General features: G+C 33.9%; 1 protein-coding gene and 1 long non-coding RNA gene across 3 annotated transcripts; one reads left to right on the top strand and one right to left on the bottom strand.

Annotated features, from left to right (window-relative positions):
- Window positions 1-1,260: 1,260 nt before the first annotated feature.
- Window positions 1,261-25,698, bottom strand: LOC124353742 (RNA-binding region-containing protein 3-like). Of its 2 annotated transcripts, none has more exons than XM_046803729.1 (6): window positions 25,598-25,698; window positions 20,014-20,216; window positions 19,733-19,861; window positions 17,207-17,997; window positions 2,576-2,732; window positions 1,261-1,443 (listed from the first exon to the last, which is right to left on the bottom strand). In XM_046803729.1, exons 2-6 carry the CDS (start codon window positions 20,154-20,156, stop codon window positions 1,281-1,283), a joined length of 1,383 nt encoding a protein of 460 aa, XP_046659685.1. In that variant the 5' UTR covers window positions 20,157-20,216; window positions 25,598-25,698; the 3' UTR covers window positions 1,261-1,280. The 2 variants fall into 2 exon arrangements, with proteins under 2 accessions (XP_046659685.1, XP_046659686.1); XM_046803730.1 differs by having other exon boundaries at window positions 20,014-20,195; window positions 25,598-25,679.
- On the top strand, window positions 5,994-6,615 carry LOC124353744. The gene is made up of 3 exons (XR_006921619.1): window positions 5,994-6,023; window positions 6,212-6,337; window positions 6,587-6,615. It is a non-coding gene; the product is annotated as an uncharacterized LOC124353744 (long non-coding RNA).
- Window positions 25,699-26,788: the final 1,090 nt, after the last annotated feature.

Raw genomic sequence — 26,788 nt, 5'->3', positions numbered from 1 at the left:
AGAAACCAATCAGATCTGAGAGCTCCTGTTCTCTGATATCCTTGGGACTGAGGAGATATGCCCCTAGGAATCTTTTCCAAATTGTAGATATGGCAGTACAATTTAGGCATACGTGTTCCACTGATTCTTCTGCTTCTCCACAGACAGAGTCTGTATTCATCAGTCTGGCTGAGACCCACCTTCATAAGATGTTTTCTGAGGGGGCCATGTCATGTCAGATCTCTATAACCTTTACTCTGATCTAGGAGAGATGCCCAACCTTTAGGATAAGGAGAGATAGAACATTTTTTATTGTCAACCCTGAGGCCCTTCTCTAATTAAAGTATCTTATCCTATTTTCCCAATCTTTTACAAGAGCTTTGCTGTAGGAGAAAGCTACCCCGCAGCCCGGCTCTAGCCCTACCATAAAAGGATTCTGTTCCTTTTTGGCAAGGGTATCCGCTATTTCATTACCATGAATGCCCTAATGGCCCAGCACCCAAACAAGTGTAACTCTATTCTATTTTGCCAGTTATACGAGAACATTCTTGCATTCCCAGACAGTTTTCAAAACAAAGGAACAGGTGTCAAGTGCCTTTAGTGCAGCCTGGCTAAATATTTTGCTCCTTTTGGCCTCATTTGTATGTGTTCTTGCAATTTGTACCCTTATGAAAACTTACATTCCATCAACACATCACCTCAATGTAGGTTATCGTACTTTTTGTACCTTGTCACACAATTCAATAATCAATTATTTTGAGTACGAGAAAATAATTAGAACTTCACAGGATTATAACATACAGACAAAAATACTCAAGAGTAATGAAACGTAATAACTTAATAATTAATTCACTGTGACAGATTGTAAACTAGCTTCGCTTATATAGAGGAAAGGAATAGAAGCTGATCTCAGATTCTTTTCAAAACTACTAAGCTTGCATTCAGTATTATTTTACTGGATATTCAATGAAAGATGTTTACAATATAATCACTATATTTAATCAGCCTTGTGTATTTTATTATCCTTAGGGGCAATCTTGAAATATAATAAGTAAGATGAAGAAGATTGGAGGTTTCTCTTTATAATCTTCATGGATGGGTTAAAGAACTTAATTGCTTTATGTCACAAGTGAATTCAAGCTGTACTTGCATAACGAGATTGAGAAGTGTTGCTAGCGAAATGAGTATTCAATGTCCATTTAATCTACTTATGGATTTAGTGTTTATATAGAATGAGTTTTTTATCAACTAGAGGCTGAAGGACAAGGATTTAAAATTAAATTAAAATAAAATACAAACATTTATTTCGCTACAGCAGATCTGGCAAACTGTACAACCATTGGTTTATCTTTAAGAATGTATCCATTCGTATCTTTGAGGGCAGCTTGGGCTTGCTCCACGCTCTGTAATGTGATGAATGCTTGTCCTTTCATCCTGCCTTCTTGCATCAGCCTGATGTCAAACCTATAATCATATTTTGATACAGAGTTTACAACGTATACAATATTGTGTGATAATACCCTTTGCACTCAGATTCGAACTTGTGTCAATTATTGTCCTCTCAGCTCGTGGGGTCACTATAGATGTTCTCTGTGTCGGGTCGGAGATTATGACTACATCCTGTCCCTCAGCTCACCAGGCCACTCTTAATGGCCCTCGCTGTGTTTCTCTTCAGCTGATCAGGCCACTACATGTGGCCCACTGTATTGCATACTACTTGTTGCATTAATAATAAATAATAACCGTGCAAAGTTTTAAGGTTAATAAATTAAGTAATAAGAGTGTTTGAGAATTATATTTAAATCTGTCATTTAAAGGTCAAAGGTCAAATACTGCCATTTAAATACGAGTGAAAGTGACATGCATAGTTATACAATCGCACTATGCTGAGTGGTGCTGCAGAACACAGCCGTCCACTATGCGTGGCCTGCCAAGCTGAGAGGACAACTATATACCTGTAATTTCATCTGAGATGAGCAAAAAATCAATATGGGCCACACAATGGCCTGCCGAGTGAAAAGGGTTTAAACACCTGTTTAACATAACATCGTTGATCTGAAAATTAAATTTGTATCTGTATGTGTACAGGTACACATCAGTTTCTTTACAAATACAATCAGATTCAGTGCTCATTTAAATTGTAGATCCCTTAGTTTCCCTTTTTATTTGATGCCCTTACAACACAAAGCCTCAGATTATGAGACAAGCATTCTATTTGCTAGTGTTATTAGCAGTTAACAAAACCTGTGGCTTTGATTCCCAAAGTCAAAATTCAAACTGAAAGAATACAGTTTTCAAGAAGTACAGATTGAACAAATCCAATGGAGCAACTTTGCTGCATTTCATACAGGAAATTAAAAACTTGGAGCTATGGGAACAGCACTTGGTGAAATTTGAAGCATCATGAGTAAACTACTTTAAATGATTATAAATCTCAAAGGAGGTTTTTGAATGTAAAATATTACTTTACGTGAAACTTTTCATTTATAAAATACCGGTACCCAATTTTTGAAACATTTTTAACAGAACTTAATAATAAATGCACGTTTCCATGAAAAATAAATCAACAGTTCATGAACAATCTACTGCTACTCACATTGAACCTTGCACCTGGTCCAATTCTGGTCTGTAGTACCTTCGGTAGATGAAATGAAGGTCCCTGGTTAGGACCTGCTTGGCCAAGTTCTTGACGTAAAGTCTACATGAAGGAGCACCAGGCTGATAATTTTTGAAAACAGGCAGTACTCGTTGGTCTGGAAAATACCACCGTTAATTATAGAATAATTTGAATTCGGTCTTCATTGAATAAATTTAAATCCCTTGACTATTCCAAACTAAAATGGTTCAAACATTTTAATAATTAATGGCTTACACTTAAACATTATTTTAAACAATTGCTACAGGTTTCTAGTAACATTATGATTAATATCATTTACGTAGTCACCTGCCACAGTAATCCCTACTATGCAGTATATCAAACAAACTATTACACTAGTTACAGGACTTTTTTCAATCCAGTACCATATATTATTTGATAACGTACACAAAATGAATCACATTCACAATAAAAAAAAATATAAAAAAAACAGTTCTCTGACTAGCTAGAAACATGAGGTTAATTAATAAAATATTCACTAAAAATTATAAATTAATTAGGTCATACCGTAAATAATAAAAAAAATACTGCATCTAGATTTACTGAATCACTTACACATGTCTTCTAATTCGAATCTGAATGAGTATCTTATTATCGGCTGTAGTATTTCTTTGTACTTCATATTTCAAATTTGGCTTTACATACTTCATTTTGTATTAAGTATTAACAAATGATAGTGAAACTTTAACACTTAATAAGTGTAAAAAATGTTTAAAGTATATCTATCTTTAAGGGGGGTCGGACATGAATTTTCACAAAAAAAATTTTGTTTTGTTTTTGATGTAATTTTAAAGCTCGTGATTTTAGCTTTCTTTTCATACCACATTTATAGATTTTTGTCAATTTAGTTTTTTTTTTTTTATAAGCATATTAGTAGAGTGATGCAGCGCCAATTTTGACGGTTTATGTCCAAACGGTGACGAAAGTTGGTGTAAATACCAGCGAGCGATAGCTGAAAATACAATGTATGACCATGCTGCTCACACCCACTTACCTTTAGCAGTAATGGAGGAAATTAAACCCATTTTCAGAGATTTGTCAAACCGAGAATTGCTACGAAAATGCCTGCACAAAGGAACTCAAAAAATCCTAACGAGTTATTGAATAATATTATGTGGACAAGGATCCCAAAGACAAAAATTCGTCATGAAGAAAAACCCTACAATTTGGTGTATATGAAGCTATTGCCACCTTTAATTAAAGGTAACATAGTTAGATTAGAAGTTTTAGAGAAACTAGGAATTTTTCCAGGCAATCAATGCATTGTGGTAATGAAGTCGCTGGATGAGCTAAGGGTAAAAAAATTAGAGAAAGCGATGCAAGAAATGGAAAAAAAAGTGCCGTAAGCAGCTTGCCTTAGCTAAAAAGAGACTAGAAGACACTTATGAAGTGATGGAGGACCCAGACAATCCAAACATATGGAGCTGGAATGCATTGATTGTAAGTTTTTTGTTTACATAAGTTCTTAAAAATATTAAAATGCGATTTCCCGAAAACTTGCGTTTTTTTTATTTTAGGAACATATATCTCAAGAACCACAAAAGATATCATCTTGATTTTTTTTTAAATTTGTTTCTATTTTATAGCTTTACGTTTTAAACAGAGAGATCATTAAAATCATTCATATTTATATTTTTTCACAATATTTTAATCATTTTTTTCCATCGTAATTTTTAAAAAAGTTTTAAAATCTGTAAAAAATATAAATTAAATACTTTAATAAAAAACCCTCCGTTCATTACAACACTTAAATACATGTACTTTAAAATAAAAAAAATTGCAGCATCCTAAGTCAGATAGTTTTGGATAAATTATGAGCGGCATTAAGCAGAAAGGAACCAACCAACAAAATTGTAATTTTGTGAGATTTAGTGATGTCTGGTTTGTGAATAGAAGATTACGCATTCAGCAAAAAGGGAACCAAACTCAATATTAGTAGTAAGCATCGTAGAAAAATAAAAAGATATTTTTCTGTGAAATGGCGAATGAGACTTTTGATTTCAGCAGTAAAGAAACCATCATTGGCTCTTTTATAATATTTTGAGATGTTTTCATTACTATTTCAACAGAACAGAACCAACAGTAGTTGGTTCCACATCTAAGGGAAGTGTGTGCATTTGTATTTTAGCAGAAAAAGAAACCAAGCCACCCTTGGATCTGTTCAGCTGATTTTGGTGTGTACGAGTATTAAGATTCACAAGGTGTTATTGTTGTTGTTGTCAGTTGTATTGGAAAATGTCAAGAGGGACAGTTCTTAGTGTCTCTAGCTAGGAAAAGCCTTGAAAAAGAAGAAGGTAAGACATATTTTCTTTACTATTTTAGATTACTAACTTTTGTTTTAGTCTAAAACATGTTTTAGAAATAATTGAGGTTATGTTTAGGATTGGTTGTAATGGCAAGGTATTTTGTTGATGGACAACCCTGTTTCATGTTTGGATAAAATAAAATTAGCTTAATAAAGAGGCATTTGAAATGTCAGTGAGTACTGATGTTATTGCATGCAGCACATTGGCATATTTCAAGTTATTAAGTAGTGGCCAACAATCAATATTTGGCAAGAATGAAGGTTATACAACTGATATGGGCCTAAACTAAGAATATTGTATAGGAGTGCAAACAATGACCATATTACTCTCAGTAAATAAAAGTATTGTATAACAACAATACAAACTGTAGTCTGAAAGTGAGACCAATCCACCTTTGACACTACAACTGTTGCCGGTTCTACCATTGAATGGAGGCAGGCCCCAACTATGCATTTACCTTTATAGTAGTTGTCAGAAATAAATCTATCTTAAAGCTAAAGTTTAAAATGTATTATTGTCCTATTTCGTTGTATTGAATAACAACAATGCAAACTGTTCATTTTTAGCTAAATAAAGAAAGATTTTGCTTACACAAATATTTAATTTTATATAGGCACTGATCAGTTGATTTTTTCAGGAAGCGCTGATGTAATTCTCTAAGCCACAATTTTTCTGCTGAGTTACCAATAATACGTATGCAGTCTGAAAATGAGATCAACCCGCCTTTGATTACTCTGTCTGACTACCAGTTTTACCACCGAATGAAGGTAACAAGGATTTATATTAATTGTCAGAAATAAATCCATCATTGTAATTCATATTTTGAAATGTATATTGTATTTTTGTTTAATTGAATAACACCAATGCAAATAGTATTGTTGGTTGTTTTAGTTGAATAAATGTAAAAATTTTTCATACTGAAAAATTTAATTTGTAGGCCTAACAAGTTGATGTTTTCAGATACTGCTGATGTATATTCCCTGGACCAGAGTCTTTCCACTGAGCTGCCAAGTCTACAATCTTGAAAATGAGACCAGCCCACCTTTGATAATCACTGTTACCAGTTTTACCATCGAATGAAGGTAACATTGCATAGTAGTTATCAAAACTAAATGCATCCATCAAATGTCTATTGTTTAAAATGTAATATTGCAATTTTATTGTTTCTCTCACTAACACCAATGCAAATTTGTATTGTTGTTCTTTTTTAGTTAAATAAAAGATATACTGAAATAATTTATTTATAGTCTCAAGTAAGTCCTGTTTTCAGAAACTGCTGATTTAAATTCACTGGACATGAATCTTTCCAATGAGCTACCAAGTGTAGAGTCTGGATATGAGATCAGCCTACCTTTGATTACTCTGTCAGGCCTACCAGTTTTACCACCAATTGAAGGTAACACTTTTATTTTACGTTACTTAATGTATTAAACAACTTTTTAGAAATAAATCATCTCACGATAAAAAAAAACTATTTATAACAAAGCAGTTTGCATTTATAATTTTCAATAAAAGTCACCATAACAGTAAAAAGTGAAAAACATATTTATATTTATTTTGTAAAGTAATTTAATTTTTATATTTGTCTATATTAATATATTTTGTCTGTCCACATACTGAGGCTTTTGTTTATTGTCTGTTTCAGGAGAAGAAATCAATAAGGACCCATCTACATTCAGTGTACGACTCATCTCTGGTGGTGTACGAGGAAGGAAATTTGCCCTGATACCAACATGACTAGTCAAGAGTGCTACATTGTGGTATGTGCAGATGAGATGAATCCTGAAAATTCAGCTGTGCCATCACAGAATATTGTGTCAGAGGGAATAGAAGTTGAGATGTCAAACCAAATGATTGACCATGATTTAGAAGTGGATGTTGAAGGTAATAATGTTTCACAACATGATCCTGATTGGCTTCCTCCTTCTGATCACAGTGATTCTAGAGAGGAGTGGCCAGGTGAAACCAATCCTGATGAGACTATTGAAGGCGATGTAGTACAAAATAACTTGCAAGAAAGAAAAAAGAAGAGGAAGAAAGAGAAAAAATAGAAAAGTCAAACTAAAGAAATTGCTAAGAAGAAAAGAAATAGCAATGATAAATATTTTGATTATAAAGGGAAATTGGTTGAATCCAGGCAAATTCATAAATTTCAGATGCAACTGTATAAAAAAATGTCATGAGCTTGTCTCAGAAGATTTAAGAAAATCTGAATTTGAAAAATTCTGGAACCTGGGAGACTATAACTCTCAAAATATGTTTATTGCAGCATGTGTAAAAGAGATCCAGAAAAAACGACAGTACACAAAACAAAAACTCAAAGAGAAACTATTCAAGAGTATATAATATAAGATCAGTTCCAGTTTGTCGTGAACAGTTCATAGAAAACTTTTAGAATTTCTACTAAGAGGGTTAAAACACTGCTCTGTGTAAATTAAGATCTGATGGACCTTGGTGATCGGCGTGGAAAGGAACAGGGAGGTAAAAAACAAGATTAGTGATGTTAGAATAGAAGAAGTCAAAACTCAAATCAATAAAATACCAAAGTATGTGTCCCCACTACAAACGAGCAGAGAACAACAATGAATTCCTTCCTCCAGAAATGACATTACAAAAAATGTTTGATTTATACATCGAAGAAAAAAATTGAAAGAAATGGCGGAGAGTATTTGAAAAAAATAAATGGAAAAATTGGAAGTGAAAAAGAAAAAATAGGAATATTGAGGCAAATGTAGACGCTGTAAGCTTTTCATCATACAGACGGATCTTTTTGAAATATTTTAACTTAAAATTTAAAGCGTTAAAAAGTGACACATGCAATACATGTGACAATTTTTCTGCAAGAATTCAAATCTGCTACACCTTCTGAAAAGAATGAAATAGAAGATGCTCAAAATAAACATATAGCTCTGTGGAAAGAAGCAAGAGAAAAAATGAAAGAAGATGGTGAAGAAGCAAAAAGAAATAAAGAATTTGAATGTTTAACGTTTCGACTTAGAAAAAACACTTTACCCTACCGAGGATCCCTACCAACCTCATATTTTACAAAAGGCAATTATGGGTGTATAATGCAGGAGTTCATTCTTTCAAAAACAACACTGGATACTGTTATGTTTGGACTGAGGGAGAAGCGGGGAGGGGAGCACAAGAAATTGGCTCTTGCTTAATAAAACACATAGAGTCCCAACTTGGGAATGACATCAAACATTTAGTTCTTTGGAGTGATTCATGTGGAGGGCAGAATAGGAATATAAAAAATTGTTCTTATTATGAAATCATGTTTGGAAAGTCATCCCTCACTTGAAACTATAAAAACTAAAATATTTAATACCAGGGACATAGCTTTCTCCCAAATGACTCTGATTTCTCTGACATAGAGTCAGCATTAAAGCATGTTCAAAGACTGTATCTCCCTGACGATTATGTCCAAGTCATGAGAAGCTGCAGAAAGAAAAAAACCATTTTCTGTAACCAGAATGGGTACCAACTGACTTTAAAGGAACATCAGTATTGGAAAAGAAAATTGTTAATAGGAAGCAAAACAGATGAAGAAAAATCCTAAAAAGATTAATTGGCTGAAAATAAGGGAAATATATTTAAAAAAAAGAAAGAACCACTAAAACTGTTTTGTCGGAATGATTTTTACTCTGAATATGACAAAATTGATTTGGAAAAAAAAAGCAAAGAAAGGGAGACCCAATAGTGGAAATTTCAGTTTTAAGCAGTCCCTGCAACCTCTTTGGATTCATGGAAAGGAGATTTCTGCTCCAAAATTAAAGGATATAAAATCAATTCTACACCTCATCCCAAACGATGCTAAGGCCTTTTATCAGTCTTTAAGTGGAAGCAGGGCAGTAGAGGATGATATCGATGGGTACAGTGCTCCTCTGGATTTTGATCTTGAAGAAAACAACTAGCCAACCTAATCTGACACTTTTTTCCGTTTGTGTAATATATTAAATAAACTTCTGAAAATTTGAATTAATAAGCTGGAGTTTTTAATCTGCACCTTATTGGTTCCTTTGTTATAAAAATTCAATGTTTCCAATTTCAGATAACAGAACCAACTACTTGGTTCCTTTCTGCTTAATGGTGATGTACTTTTATTTTAAATAGCAAAAATAGATCCAGACCTATTAAAATTGTTTATATTACAGTAAATTTTTTGGTGTAAGCAAATTATTTCTTCATTAAAAAAAGGACAAAAATAACATTAAACAGATTAGTATAAAAAACAATAGTTTGAATGAAAGTATGATTTATGGCAAGGCTCTAACTTTGAAGGCTCCTAACACAACATTTTATTTTTGTGTGTTGGTTCCTTTTTGCTTAATGCCGCTCATATGTTCCTAAAAATCAACAAAATAGCATGGAATAGATCGGCCTGTCCGACACCCCTTAAATAACTCTTGTTTATATTGTGTTATTAAAAAAATAATTAATGTTTCATTAGGATTTTATTCATAATTATAAATTAATATCCCCCAAAATTCTATAACTTTTTTCCTGGAAAATGTAAAATCTATTTTTTGTGAACACAACAAATATGAGTACACAAATCTGCAAAAAGGTTTATAATTTATAATGTAACATAGCATAAGGCACAAAGTACTTGTGCACATTAAAAAATAGGTTGTACACACAATGTTGTTTATTTCCAAAGTAGTATTTCATCTCAATAATACTTTCCATTAAATGCGTGCCACACATAATGTGTAAGCACAAAGTAAAAAATATAACTGAAGATATCATTTTATTCATAATTATAAATTAATATCCTCCAAAATTCTATAACTTTTATTCTGGTAAAATGTAAAATCTATTTTTTGTGAACACAACAAATATGAGTACACAAATCTGCAAAAAGGTTTATAATTTATATTGTAACATAGCATAAGGCACAAAGTACTTGTGCACATTAAAAAATAGGTTGTACACACAATGTTGTTTATTTCCAAAATAGTATTTCATCTCAATAATACTTTCCATTAAATGCGTGCCACACATATTTAATGTGTAAGCACAAAGTAAAAAATATAACTGAAGATATCTTCAGAAATTTTCGCTTTACTTCTATAAATTTGCCAGTCATGTTAGAGGCATTGCCGTAGCCTTGATGTCAACATTAAGTTCAAATTCAATCAGAATTCACTTGGTAAACTATTAATTAATCTGTTATTTTGAGTAACAGGTAATTAATTATCTGACAGCTCTTGAAGATGAGTCTGTACACTCCATAATTTTCCAATTCACACTCCTAAGGATGAAAGGCAAATTTACTTTGGGCAAAAATAACATCAACAAAAGCTTTCTTGCAAGTCTACATCAATGCCTCATGTGCCTTCCGGTAAAATGTACCATGTCTGCCGGTATTTGAAAACTGAGTGACCCTCGTACTGTGATATAATTAGATCCTATTTTACTTAAATTAAACATTAACTTAAAATTCAGGATATGCTTATGTAATGTATGCGGGTCGACACTGTACTCTCTATGGGTCGGGAAGAATAATTAAACTACACATTTAGAGTAACATTGCTCTAGGACCGCTCGTAAAGGAACGGAACGGAACGCGGAGGTTACATGACGGTGTCTGGTGGTGTGACTCGGGGTGGACTGCTGGCTAGTGATGGGAGAATCGAATACAGAATCGAATAGTATTCGAATACAGCCAGAGTATTACACATATTCGAATACATCAAAATGAATCCGAATACTTTTGAAATGAATACAATTTCTCTGGAAGAATTGAATTCAAACCTGGAGTATTCGTTTATTCTGACAAATAATAGTACTCAAATAAAAATATTCAAGAGCTTTATTCGTATTTATATGAGGTTTAAAATGAATACATATATGGAGACTTTGAAAAGAATAATTTAGGGGAGCTTCATAATTTAAAAAAAAATTACATTTTTTAATACTTGAAAAAAAATGTATAATTGTATAATTATTAAATTTAAAAATACATATTATTTAAGAGTTACAGTTGTAGGTAAGACAAATATGAATGTTTATTTCATATTGTTATGTAAAAAACAAAATATCATTGATGTTTTCTGGCTTCAGCCTATTTCTACGGTAATTAGTGACAAGACCTGCTGTGAAAATAGTCTTTCAGACGGAACTGAAGTAGCTAGTAAACAAAGATATTTCTTCTGAAGTTCGTATATCATGGGTATGACTTGTTTAATCCGAGGCACCAAAAGCCAAAGGCACAAAAAGCAAAAAAGTATTCGAATACATATTCGAATACAGTAGTGAATTCGTGACAAACAAGTGAAATAACCCAGGAACAGAATAGATTGCGGGAAAGAAGTAGGACAGGTCTAGACACCTGTCTGTTAGAAACACCCCAGCTGAGCAAAAGTATTCGAATACATATTCGAATACAGGGGGTGAATTCGAATTCACTGTATTCGATTCTTTAAGTATTCGATTCTCCCATCACTACTGCTGGGCTGGCCAGCTTGGACCGTTGGTTGTAGGGTAGTGGCGTGATGTGACGTCACAGGAGAGCAGCCTATGAGCATTCTTTATTCTTTTAGACCACATCGTATGTTACATCGCCTGACAATACATACTGCCAACATCACTGGTGCAGACATTAAATATCACTATGGATACCTACCAACTTAGTACTTCTCACACTAAATACACTACAATCCTCCCCCTTAAATACATAAGTCCCCTACAATTTTAGAAATTTATCAATTACAATTTGTTTTACAATTCTCCAATTTTAAATCAATTACAATGAATAAGAAAAATTGACATTATACTCTTTTATTTTTGTAAGTATAGATTATAGAGAACAAAATACAAAACTCAATATAATCATTTTAACACAAATCACAAACACTTCAATCAAAACCAATAAATCAGAATATAGCAATTAATAACACATTGAATGAACATGAACAAATTAACAAATCGATAATAATAATGCTTAAACAATATTAATTATATACAAGTCACAATTGGGTTGTATTTACAAGTCCATTTTGACTAAAGGTATTACGATCCCTTAGTGGGTATCGTCTAACAGGTGTCATTTGTTTGGGTGAAACGCTGGAACTGTTATTGTTTACATTTGTACGTGGGCTGGGGCTTTGCCCCTGAGCGTTTCTGTTATTGTTATGGTTTTGCGGAGAGGGGGGCAAGGTCGTTGCTAAAAGTACTGGCGACCTTGCGCTCGCTCTGTCCCGCGACTGTAATATCGATCGTTTCCTGCGTGTGCTCTGTTGCCACGCTTGCGTCTGGGAGTCTAGGCATTGTTGTCAACTCAGACATTTCCGGACTACACTGTAAAACCTACCAACTGGTCGATATGTCGTTTCCACCTCATGCCCGTATTCAGTTCAACTAAATACGTGACTGGTCCTTAATCGTGAAACTACCACACCTGGTATCCACTTATTTCTACCTCTGTAATCTCTGGCTATGATTTGGTTGTCCAATAGCTAACTGGTCTAGTTTTACTACCCCTATAGTACAATCGTTGTTTTTCTTGATTATCTGACATTATTGCTTTAACATTTGGGCGAATTAAATCTAACCTAGAACTTTAGCGATCTGCCCAACATTAATTGAGCTGGCGATAGATTGGTAGTAGAATGCACTGTATTTCTATAAGTGGAACAGGAAGTTACTCAAAGCTAATTCTAAATCCTTGGAATTATGAAGAGCTGTTTTCAATTTATTTTTAATAGTTCTGGACTGACCGTTCTGCCAAACCATTGGTTTCTGGGTTGGTATGGTGGTGGTGAAAACGTGTGTTTGATACCATTTGACATCAAAAAATTCTTTAAACTCTTGACTGGTAAAAAGGTGGTCCGTTGTCGGACACTATGTGGTCTACAATACCATACCTACTAAATAATTCCCTTAATTTCACAATCGTGTGTGAACAGCTGCCGTTTGAAGCAACGGGCAACACCTCTGGCCACTTAGAGTACGCATCTTTTACCACCAAAAATAACTTGGACTGAAAAGGTCCCAAAAAAATCAATATGAATTCGAGACCAAACTCGTTCCGGAACATTCCAATGATGCAGGAAAGCCTTGGGCGGTTTTGCTCGTTCCTCCAATACAGGCTGCACAGCTGTTAGCTAGTTGTTCTATGTCCCGGTCGATATTAGGCCACCATACATATGCACGGGCTAATGCCTTCATGCGAACAATACCTATGTGTGAAGTATGCAATTCGTTCAGAATGTTTATTCTGAACCTTTTAGGTATTACCACCCTGTACCCCCACATTAGGATTCCTTGCTCCAAGGTTAATTCCGACTGTCTAATTTCAAATGGCTTTAGATCTGGTTCAGTTACAATAGGCCAACCTAATTCTACATAGGATATAATTACCTTTTTGATTTCACTATCTACCATTGATTCTCTTTTTATGTCTACATAGCTTAATGGTATGTCATTTTCAGCTAAACACTGCAAATAGGTACCTATGACATTAATATTAAGGTCATCATCCGAGATTTCATCTTTAATCTCACTATTTACAGGTAATCTTAGATATAAACCATCGGCATTGCCATGGTTTTGGGACTTAACATACACAATCTCATATTGGAAACCACTTAAAAACAAAGCGTATCGTTGTAACCTACTGGCTGCGAAAGCAGGTAACCCTTTCTTTGGTCCAAAAATAGCCACTAAAGGCTTATGATCAGTCTTTAACAAAAAACTGTGTACCATATAAAATATTGACTAAAATTTCTTAACACCAAATACAATGCTTAATGCTTCCTTATAACTATTTGTGAATAGTTTTTCTCAGCGCTATTTAACACTCTACTTGCGAATGATATAGGTCTTTCTGTACCGTCGTATTGAATCTGACTCAAAACTGATGCAATGCCATATGGACTAGCATCACTGGCTAACCACTAGTGGTAATGCAGGATCATAATGCGCTAAAACTTCAGCAGAGATTAACTTTTTGCTTTAATCTCTTGTAGTGCCTTCTTACATGCTAAAATTAAATACAACAATCGGTATCCTTTCTTAAACAACTGATACATTGGGGTTAAAATAGTGGATATCCTAGGAATGAAAACGTGAATAGTAATTAACAAGACCAAGGAAGGCTTTAAGCTGTGTCACATTTTGAGGTTCAGGTGCCTTGACAATTGCTTCAACCTTACTAGGTGCGGTATGCAACCCTTGTTTACTGATAACAAAACCTAAATATTCTAATAACTGTCACAGAAAAATTTACATTTGTTCTTGCTCACTGTGAACCCATTGTCTTCAAGTCTTTGACACACTAGTCTAAGTCTATGCATGTGTTCCTCATTGTTTTTTACCTGTTACTAGAATGTCATCTAAAAATACAGTTACCCCCGGGATACCTTGTAATGTTCGTTCCTATTATTCTCTGGAATATTCCCGGTGCTGAACTGAATACCAAAAACATAGGCGATTGTAAGCATACAATCCTTTGTGTGTGCTAATTGTACAATACGTTTGACTATCTACATCTAGTTTAAGCTGCTGATAAGCTGAAGATAAATCTATTTTAGAGAATTTTTCTCCGTTTTGTAGGCTGGCAAATATTTCTTCAATTTTTCGGTAACGGGTGTCGGTCTACCTCCAAGAAAGGATTTACCGTTATTTTATAATCCCCACAAATTCTTATTTTCCCATTAGCCTTAATAATTGGTACAATGGGAGTCCCCCATTCACTGGTATCTACTGGTGAAATAACGTTCTCTTGTTCTAGTCTAGTCAGCTCGGCTTCTACTTTTTCTTTAAGTGTAAAAGGTAACGTCTAGGTTTAAAGTATTTTGGTACTACATTTTCTTTTAACTTTAATTTAACTGGTGCACCCTTGAAACATCCCAACTTATCCGTAAATACATTTGGGAAACTCATTGTACAGTAATTCTACTTGTTTGTTGTTGTTGACAACAGACGGATTGACAGATGTTTGTTTGTTTACCTCTACAGGTGTGTTGTGGCTTCCACTGACAGGCGTGCATGCGTCTGCCGCGCTGCCGCCTGCAGTTGGCACAACCCCCACCATGCTCGTGCGATCGGCTGACTGTACATTGTTTACATTACTAGGCACTCTAACTGTTAAATCTAATGCTTGCATCCAATCACGCCCTAACCAAGGGATTAGCCCCATTAGCTACGATGTATAAAGCTAATTGTTTCTCTTTACCTTTATGTTGTACATTGACCATAACCTTACCTAAAGGCCTGATCTTTTCATGTGTATATGAACTTAATACTAAGCTAGTTGGATACATGTTTATATTTCCTAACTTAGTCTTACAATCTTTTTCTGACATAACTGAAACACAAGCTCCACTATCGACTTCAAATACAATTTCCTTACTTTCCACTAATAACTGTACCGTTATTGGCTCAATTTTATTAATCTTAGTTTCCTATTTCTTTAACCGTAAATAGATTGGAAATGTCATACACATTCGTCATTGTCTTTATGTTTTCCAGTGATTATCTGAACCGGACTCTGCTGATTCTTTACTTTCCTCTACATAGTGCTGCCTACCTTTATAAACATATTGCTTTTTATTGCTGTAAAACTGTTTCCCTTTAGACTGAAGGCTCCTTAGACCTAATTTGTAAAAACATTTGGTTTGTTCTCATTAGGTTTTGTTAACATAATTTTTCGATCTACAAACTCTTTTCAAGGTGTGTCCCTTCTTTTTACAATGATTACACGTGTACTCACGAAACCGACATTGCGATGCTGTGTGTGATCCTCGCTTGCCGCAACAATAGCAGGTGATGTCTCCCAGCGCGCTTCCCGCCGTCCGATGACCGTCTCGCTGCGATGCTCGCCGCCTGTGTCCTTTTCGGTATCGACCCGCTGCTCTGCATCCGGTGAATACGTCCTCCTGCAGTTGTCATCTGGGCCGCCCCCTTCTCAGCAAATTCCATTGCAGTAGCTAGTTGCACGGCTTTTTCATAAGTGAGGTTCTCCTCCCCGAGAAGTCTTTTCTGTATCTGTTGGTCTCGCAGACCCGCGACTAATCTGTCCCTTAAGTAGTCTGGCAATTTATCACCAATTCACAATACTTAGATAACTGTTTTAAATGCACAATATAAATCGCTAACCGTTTCATGATCCAATTGATTCCGCCTACTAAATTTAAATCTTTCCGTGATAAAAGAAGGCTTGGGATGCAGATGATTCGCTATAGTGTCCACAATTTCCTTGTACGACTTGTCAGACGGTTTGTCTGGTGTAATTAAGTCTTTCAGTAACGTATAGGTCCTTACACCCATAACTGTCAACAAAGTGCTTAGTTTCTTTGAATTATCGATATCATTACAATCAATAAAAAACTCAATATCTCTCTATATAAGACTGCCACGATTCTTCCGCACTATCAAAATAACCCATAGACCCGATAGTTGCCATTTTGTTTTCTTGTACACTCCGTAATAACTGTTATTAAAATGTCCCCGGTAAAAATAATCGTCTAACGGCATTAATTGCAACGATTAAAAATCAGCTTGTGCGCTGCTTACACCAAGAATAGTTTATATCGATCGGCGTACCTTACTACTCCGACCGTTGGAATGTCCGGAATGTCCTTGCACATATCGCGGTTATTTGCACGTGTTCATTACGATAGTTGCCCTTCCGCACTATATCACTGTAATTCACTGTTTCAATGTCCCGAATGTCCCTGCACATTCGTTGTTATTTGCACGTGTTCATTACGCTTGTTGCCCTTCCGCACTAAATCACTGTAATTCACTGTTGCAGTTGTTTTCCTCGTCGCCACTGTAAGCGACGTTCCACTGTTGCAGTGTTTTCCTCGTCGCCACTGTAAATGTATGCGGGGTCGACACTGTACTCTCTATGGGTCGGGAAGAATAATTAAACTACACATTTAGAGTAACATTGCTCTAGGACCGCTCGTAAAGGAAACGGAACGGAACGCGGAGGTTACATGACGGTGTCTGGTGGTGGACTCGGGGTGGACTGCTGGCTGGCCAGCTTGGACCGTTGGTTGTAGGGTAGTGGCGTGATGTGACGTCACAGGAGAGCAGCCTATGAGCATTCTTTATTCTTTAGACCACATCGTATGTTACATCGCCTGACAATACATACTGCCAACATCACTGGTGCAGACATTAAATATCACTATGGATACCTACCAACTTAGTACTTCTCACACTAAATACACTACAGCTTAGGAAACCCACACTTGTTCTAAAGTAGGGTTAAAAATCCACCAAATATTAAAAATGTACAATATTTTACCTCTCAATGAGATCCTGTTGGCAGCAAGCTGTTCAGCTGAAATAAATGTTGAACTTGAATCTTCTAAATTGCTATCCTCATTGGTGTCTGGTTCTACTGGATTTTCTTGTGTCTTTTGTGGCGCTTTTATAACTTCAAAACCTTCCTTTGCACCACCAGCAGCTTGAATTTCCTGAGCTTCTTGAATGGAACTTAAATCTGACGTAATTCTCATCTCTATTTTTTTAGGAACTTGTTCTTTCTGAGCGCTTTCAAAAACATCATCCGTTTTCAAAGTAGGAACCTTGACACTTTGAACTGTTGGAATCTGGGGTTTCAAAAATTTTGGCCTTTTTATAACTTTTCTGTGGCCTCTTTTTCTTTTCAATGGTATTATCTCTCCAGTCTGACATTCAAAATCACTCCCCATCTCTGACTCATCTTCTGATGTACTCATATCTTCTTGAGTTTTCTCCTCTTCAAATGTTTTTACCTTCTCGTAAGCTACAGGTTCAACTGGTTTTTCTTCTTTAAACAGATCACATTCTAGAGGATAATTATTGGTAAATGGGCAAGGCAGATTCATTTTGTTCATTAAATGTAGGACTTGATTGTACAGTTTCGGTATGTTGGCCATCGCTTTACATATGTTTTCCAAAACTATTCTTGTCGGGGGTGGATACTGATAATAGATGTTTAACGGAGGTGGTTGACTAAAGTCATAATTTTTTATTGAAAGGCCTAATTTCTTTAAAAAAGCTTCTCTTGCTTTCAAAATTAGATCTTGTTTGTCATCGTAAACATTGAATGTGCTGCAAGACAAGATTAATCATTAATAACATTTCATAATCATATAAAGAAAAAGAAACTTAATTCCAAGCAAACATTTTGAATCCAAAATTATTTCAATTTTAAATAATACTTCAACCTAACCTTGTTATTCAGATTTGTTGGTAACAAAGTTTCTTCCTTGTAACAAATCAAAATATATACTTCAAAATAAAAAAGGTTTGTTTTATTTAAAAAATTCTCTTCCTTAGTAAGTACAAGTAAAATGTGCAGTTCAATCTTACCTTACGCTATTTTATGATAGAGAAAAAAAGTTGTTTGTAGTTGAAGATTGTCAATTAGTAATTAAATAATGTACCAATCTTTCTTAAATAACTCGGACTATAGTATGAGACATATTGCAAGACTGGCCAGTAGGCTTTATTACTAATTAATAATATAAACAGATCTCAATTAATAATTTTAATACTAGTGTTGGTGCAATAAATTAATCTTGTATACTAATGCTGAGTTTAAACAATATAGCTCAGGCCTAAGTACATTAATTAACAGTTTATTTGCAACAACTCATGCTTGGAATGATATGTCTCGTACTATAATGAGTCAAGTGATTTTTTAATAAAATATGGAGATGCAAATAGTAACTGCAAAATCCTTATTTCAAATTCTTCACCATGTAATAACTTCTTCACTCAAGCAAAAATTAATTAATTAATCCATAAATGTTTCCTGCTACTTTTTGGAAGAAATCACTTTCAGCTTGGCAGCAGATGAGGACAGTAATTAATGCTTTTGATAATATAACTACTTAAAATCACAAGCAGCATTGCCCAAATTTGTTGGCTGAATACAGTTTGTGCAGTGTCAACCGATGGTCTATTCAAGATTGGATGTTCAATACAGTTTCAAACCAAAATAGAAAGTACAACACTGGAAATATGAGATATTAACATTTTGTAATCATCGAGTTTGTCCCCACTTCTCTAGCAACAATGACAAAATTGTTGAAGTATGGAAAGGTTCCACTGAGGTTATTACTTGTCACAAAAACTTGTAGTTAACATCTAACCCTGAAGAAGAAGTGGTTAAATACGTCATTTTACGTACAATTTATAGTTTTCAATCTAACAAATTTTATAAATAAGGCTTACATTTAGCTCTGTTTATACTGCCAGTCAATAAACAAACAACTGGTAATAATTTAGCTATAAAATCAATTTAATATAATGTGTTTTTATTTTTTTATTTGTACTTATTAAAAGATGAAGTTTTACTTGGATCTGAACTGTGTAGTAATTCTCTTTGCTCAGATTTTAGTAACTTGTGAAAGTCTGGCCAATTTTATAATCTTGAGCTTTTAGCGCCACAACAGCTTTCTGATTTATTTGAACGCACTTGTTATCATTATGGAATCTGTTTTGTGTAGATAAATTGCTTCTATATTTTAAAAAAATAAAAATTTTAAACAATTGTACTTTCTTATTGCACTTTTAGTGGTTTACACAAAAGTGAATGTTAGTTCATTTTTATATGCATGCCATTAGTGGTATTTGCTCTTATCCAATCTTTGTTGATCGCCAATGTGAACTACCATTCACTCATCCTTAAATTATTTTAATTTCTCATTGAAATTTAAATCCTTTCCACATGTTCAATGTATTGCAAATTTTATAAACTATTACTTTAGTTTAATCAATTTGTAAAACAAAGAAACCAATGTTTTTTTATTTATTATAATATGTCTTTAGTATTTCTCACCTAATTTGAATAGGATCATCCGGATTTGTATTGGGCCCTCTTGCTATTTCAGCTGATATCTTTTGGCCAAGAACATCCAACTGGTGCAATTTCTGAACAGCAACTTCAGCTGCCTTGCTGTTTTCAAATCTGAAATCATTGTGGTTTGTATAATATAGATGATATGGCAATTAACCACTGCAATGTTTGGTATGATTCTAAAAACCACATATTTAACAATAAATTAAATAGGCTGTATGGTTTAAGAATAGTTCAATGAACACAAAACTTTCATTACTAACCTGGCATAAACCAGATTTGTCTTTTTTGTTTCTGCACCAATGATTTTGACATCCTTAGCACCAAAATGTTGCAACAGGTCTGTCTTCTCTTGATGTGTTAGGGATGAGGGTAAGTGTCGAATTAACACAGTGTCTTGTAGCATGGTATCTTCACTTTGTTGTCTTTATATTAGTTGTCTTCACTAAAGTTGGTCAAATGGTACCTACAAAAAAATGTATTTTAACAACAAACATTACAAATTTACAACAAATCATGCACAGTATTAGCCATGACACGAAAGAAATGAACTTGTAATTTTAGTGCAAAACAACAAATATTGAGTTCTATGACAGTTGTTTACCAAAAATTATACCAAAACGATAAGAAAATATGAAACATGTGTAAACAAATAAATAAATATATATATATATATATATATATACAAGTAAATATATATATATATATATATATATATATTTTAGTGGTTTTTATATATTTCTTATATATATAAAATAAGAAATTGAAAAAATGCAATTGGTTAATATACAATGTTTTGTCAGGTCACAAAATATTGCTTTAAATATAAGCCAAAAAATGTTAATAGCGCAGTAATCCCCAATTTAGATTCTATTAACTAAATGCAAATTTCAGTCAGTAAAATAAGGAAAAATTAAAATTACCTAACAGCTCAGGAATGCCACAGTAAAACAGTAAATATTTTGGGTATAGTAGAATAAGCAGACCCGGTTTTTTAAATCAAAATTATCAAATGATATTAAATATTAACATTCATCAATATAATCAGCCAATAGTAATTAATTTGAACAGTAGGTACCCAAGTTATAAACACTAGTCTAACACTAAACACATTTTCAGATTCTAAACACAATTTATACTAAAAGTGACTTCTTTCAAATAATAGCAATAATTAATTTTAGAAAACTGAACAAAACAACATTCAAAGTTGGTCAACTGTATTCTTCTTACTTTTAAGATATATATTTTGTTATGATTTTTTTAATTATTTAAATGACATTTTTCCTATCACTTGTTTTAATTTTATCATTTGATTAACTGTTATGGTTTCTTTATTATTTATGATATTACGTAATTGTTTATACCGTTTCCATTAATTTGAAACTTCTGAGTTTTTTATTTTAGATACATTGATATCGATTGACAGTTATGTTATTCAATAAACTGATAAGTATTGATGATTGGGTACTTTGGTATTATTCCGGAGGCCACTTGAGTGCTTGTCAACTATTTATATTTATAAAACGTATGTAATGTATTTACCGACTCATATAGTCTAATAACATATAGTAGATAAGAGACAAATCAAATCAAATCAAAATCGAATTTATTTCAAAATTTGCAAACAAGCATAGTACACATAATATGAATGAAATTAGTCCCACATGGGCCATAGAGGCTTGTGCGTGGTGACGAGTCAGTTTCTAGTTGCTGTGCACAGCGGTATCATAATAGTTATCCTTAATAACAATAAATTATTTTACATCTATTTTTAAAACAATTATTAAGTATGAAATCTAAAATAATCTGTGTAATTTGTAGGCCACAGACAACATTAATTATGCCACAATACCCAGTAGTCTAATTATTTGATATAAAAAATCATATAAAAATAAGGTATGTTATTTGCTATAGTGTAAATAATTAAATTGAACAAAATTAATTACTAACGATACTTAGGTTAAATTTGGGTTATTAGAGGTATTCAAATCCATCGGAGAGGCGAAACGGCACAAGACGGCCATCGCAACAACAGTGGAAAACAGTTTGTTGCGTGTAATAAAGTAAGTTAGTCCAGTAAATAAACGTGATCATATATTTTAGTCTAGTATATAGATGAGAGCAGCGACTCAGCGTGTTCAGCGCGGACCTCCAACAGCCAGACAGAGACAAGATTTTTGTATGCGGACAGCGGGACTGCTACCTTGGACTACACCATAATAAACACTCATTGTGTCACTTAAATGATTGTTTATAGAGACTGTTTGTGTACGTCCACTCAAATAGCTTCTGAACCAGTTCAGCTCTAATCCGCGAACTCAAACACATTCTAATTTGTGAAAAAGCAGGTTTCTGTTTATACTATCAAAAGCTTTTGCCAGATCAATGTAAAGAAGTAGCACTTTATTATTGTTATTTAAGACATCTGGAGTCTGAAGTATTTTTGTTTTTGTGAAAGCCGTATTGGGACTCTGACAGAATATTATTATCTTCGAGGTATTTCTGTAATTGAGATTTTACACACTTCTCTAGTACTTTACTTAGCACACTTAGCAATGATATTGGCCTATAATTGTGCATGTCTGATTTACTATTGTTTTTATAAATTGGGATTACTTTTGCAGATTTAAATAATTTTAGATAAACACCTGAAGATATACTGAAATTTATTATATGTTTTAGAGGGGACGCCAGCTTACTAATTTGTTGCTTGAGCAGGGCTACGGGGAGGCCGTCCATACCGGGAGCCGATCCACCTCGCATTCCCCTGACACACTCCTCCACCTGGCTGTCCGAGACCGGGCGCAAGCGAAAATCATGCCCCCGTACCCTATGCACTGTATCACCCACCAGCAGGGGACCAGTTGATGCCGGCACTTCCACGGCCAACTTCCTTCCCACTTGCGAAAAGAGTTAGCCACTTCCTTAGTACTTCCACCAGGATTGTCACTGTTTTGAGTAAAATGGCGCACAGGAAACTCCTCTCTCTTTTTCCTGACAGAAATGAACTCGTTAACAGTTGTCCAAAACATTTTCATGTTTCCCGCTGAATTTAATAATTTTTCTTTGAAATAAGCCGTCTTTGCTCTTTTTATTTCATTGCTTAAGTTGTTCCTAAAAATCAAGTAGTAGTTTCGTAATCGTTCATTAAATGGTTGTCTTTTTAATATTTTACTTAATTTATCACGTTTTCTAACAGCATGAATTAAATTATATGAAATCCAAAGTTTCAGTTTTTTATTTCTTGTAGATAGATATTTTGTTCGTAACGAACGTGCTCTAAGCTTGTCAAACGTGTTTAGGAAAGCATTACAGCTAGCGTTTACTTCTTGTAAGCCGAGGACATGGTCCCACGTCTGAGCCGCTACCAGCCCATCCAATACCTTCATGTCCAAGTACATGTTATTTGTGTCCAAACCGCGAGGAGAAGTAATTGGGAGACGTATCATAACAGTGACAGCATAGTGGTTGGTAATTCCTGTTTTTAAAATACCTGAAGTAATAAAGTCATAGTTATCATGTTTTAAGAAGATATGGTCAATACACATCAAAGAATGAGCGGTAACCCGTGTTGGTTTGTTTATACAGTTGATTAGTCCAACTTTGTACATTATATTTAGATAACTGTCTTGTTGAGCATCGTTTATTGTACTATCTTAGATATTAATGTTTATATCACCAGTGAATTATGTGGGAAGTATTGTTTGCCAGTTTCGAGTAGTAAAGTTCTAAATCAGATAAGAATAATTGGCAGTCCATTGCAGGGCTGCGGTAGATAGCTAATATATCAAAATGTCGGCCGTCAACGTCAAAGTCGAGTTGTAGTCCAGTCGCTTCCCCTAGTTTAATTTGTCGCGAGCCGCCACATAGATCTGTTCTCAAGTAGACCACCGTACCGTCACATCTGTTCCAGTTGTCAATCGTACAAAATACCTCATATCCATCTATATTAGTTAGAGTCTTGTCTGAGTCAATCTACGATTCTGTAAACACAATGATATCATAAATAATGTTCAAACTTTGTATTAATATTAGTGCCTGGTCGATATGTTTATAATAACTACGTATATTTAGATGAAATATTTTAAGACTTCTGTTTATCCCGTTATGGAAACATTCAGTCAGTTCAGTATGGCAGTCAAACTCCTCACAATAAACTTGTCCGTGGCCGTCAAGCGCAAGTAACACGTCTCTATCCAACCTCAGCAACAACCCGACCGGTTGGGTTCCCTCTCATTGACATTGCTTCTTTTTGGGTGGGAGAAAACAAGAATTAATCATTATAATGACATGCAATTTTTCATAATATGTCAAATAAAGTTTGTTCTTTCCAATAATGTAGCTTTTTAGGTTCCCGGTATGAAAAACCCTTTCAAAAATAGAGGCTTCCGAATAATACCAAAGTACCAAAGATTGTAATAAGCAATATAGATCAGGTCAGCTTACCCTGCCAAATAACTTGTTAAAATATAAACGGGTTTTTTTTTCAAAAGAAGGTTATTTTAAAATCAATAACCTTAGTTTTACGATAATTAAGGCAATTTTTTGAAAATTTAATATGGTCATATTTAAGAAATGACTTGAGATTGAGGTTAAATATTTGGTATTTTTCTTAGTGTACACATCCATGAATATACAAAATTTTGGCATTAATCTAAGATAGTGAGGTAAATTGAATGTGTTGATTTGAAATGGAATGGCTTATACGCAGAATACAATAGTATCATTTCAAGTATTTTCAAGTATCAAAGGGAGCAGTATAATAAGCGATTATCATCACAATCAAAATCATTGATATTCATGACTATATCAGCTACCGAAACCAAAATGTCAAAACGAGTTACGTTATAGGTATTTCAAATTACAGTATACAGTAGTCCAGCTGTTGTTATATCTAAAAAAATAATAATTAATGGCAAATAAAAAACTATGATATTTGTATTTATTAAAAGTGGGTAGACTTTAATAAGCGGGCTACACTCGTTATTCGGTTGTTTTTATTGAACGGTTTGATGTTTTTATCCGAAGGAATAATACGATATTACAGTTTATTTAACTTAGCGTATGGTTTCAACTTATTAGTTATAATAGTTTTAATGTAAACAATAAACAGCAAGAAGTAACTAATATTTTGAGACTTAGAAAAATTGCAATGAATATGGGGAAATATGTGAGATTTGTTTAAGTGACATGTGGGTTTGGCTCCTGGTAACCCATGGGGAGAATTCTTTCCTGAATTTCACAAAAGCGTTTACACATCGATATCAAGTTATTAATATTATAAGGTTTCTTTGATATCTAAGTCTAGGCAATAGTGGTTCTGTTGTTTTGTAATGTTAGTGTTTAAATTTATGTTTTTAAAAAAAATTTTAATCTACGAGATTCTTCTTGTTTCGGTAATTAATAAAACTCTTATTGAGTATAATTGCCACATATTGAAGTTGCATAATATATCGAATTGCTCAATAAAAACAAACCAATAACGAGTGTAGGCCACTTATTAAAGTCTACCCTTAAAAGTAACAAACAAAGCAGTATAACATTTAGTTACTTATTACTATATTTAAAGACAAAGATGTCTAACAGGTTGTGACACAAATAATGATGCAACATGGTATTTATAAATACCCTTAAAACCTTCTAGACACATTTGACTAGCATTCAAAAAATGCTTGACACTTAGAGTTGAATCGGATAGGTTTAGGTCATAACCTCCAAATGTCATAATATTATAATAATTTAATCACACTAATTTTACAATTGATTTATTTTATTCCATTTTTGTAAAAAAAATGTTTTGCCAACTGATACAATTGTACATTTATAAGGATAAAATATTATACACACCATAACCCTCATAAATTAATACAAAAACTTGACACTGAGTACTGATGGTCAGCCGTCAACACATAACAAACAAACAGAAACAAATAAAAAAAAATGGTGGTGGTCGATGACACAGTAACACCAACATACCAAAAACAAAAACAGCATATCGTGAACAATGAAGCCGATATACATGTTACTGGGGGGGGGGGGGTGGGGGGGGGGGGGGGTGGGGGGGGGGGGGGGTGGGGGGGGGGGGGGGTGGGGGGGGGGGGGGGTGGGGGGGGGGGGGGGTGGGGGACCCAAAGTTAGCGGATTTAAAAACCAGCATCTGTTGGACCAAAATATTACAAATTTAATGAAAATCAAATGGCAACTTTTCATATTTAAAATTTAATACACAATTCTGTTTTTTTAAAATACTTTCAGAAAGTTGATAAACCCTTTTTTTGAGAATATTGATAAAAAATATCAAAAATTTGTCAAAAAATTGAAACATTCTTGTATTTAAATTTTCAAATGTTTTAATAATTTAAGGGGCCCAAATTTTTCATAGAAGAAAAAAAAAATACATGTATAGTTTTTTGTTTAATTTTTCAAATATTTTAAATAATAAAAAAAAAAAAATGTTTTTTAACCAGGGCGGATTCATCGGGCCCCGGACTTTAACGGACCTTAAGGGTTACAAACGAAAAAATTAAATCAAATTATAATTTTCTGACTAAAAAAAAAAAGTGCAGAAATTCTATCCGAAAAAATTGGGGAGATGTTATAAGAAATTTTTATAGTTCACAATGATTGCCTTATCTTTAAAAAAGTATTATTTGAAGTGTTTTAAAACCCCCAATAAAATATATTTCATAAGTATTACGAATTTATTTTTTCTGTCACCTTTTTGTTGAACAATTTAAAAAACTTTTTTTGGGAGGGGGGGAGGGAAACACTTTTAAGGTTTTTAAGAAAAAAAAATTGTCACTGAAAAAAACCGGGGTAAGGAAACACACGGTATAATGGGCGGTTTGGGGGGGCTGTATTTTCACGGGAACTTTTTTAGTATTGCTTCGGTGTTATCTCACGCTCTGCCGGGGGACCATTCGTACCCGGGGAAATTCCAAAAAAAAATTTTGTGAAACCCGATCAATGCGAATGGTGTGTCAATATAACAAAAAACTCATACTTTGATTGAACATGCAATATTGCAGCTTAAAAATT

The sequence above is a fragment of the Homalodisca vitripennis genome, chromosome 2 (genome assembly GCF_021130785.1).
Source record: "Homalodisca vitripennis isolate AUS2020 chromosome 2, UT_GWSS_2.1, whole genome shotgun sequence".
Classification (NCBI taxonomy): Eukaryota; Metazoa; Arthropoda; class Insecta; order Hemiptera; family Cicadellidae; genus Homalodisca; species Homalodisca vitripennis.
The sequence above is the reverse complement of the archived record's forward strand: the minus strand, read 5'-3'. Positions and strand labels throughout refer to the sequence as shown.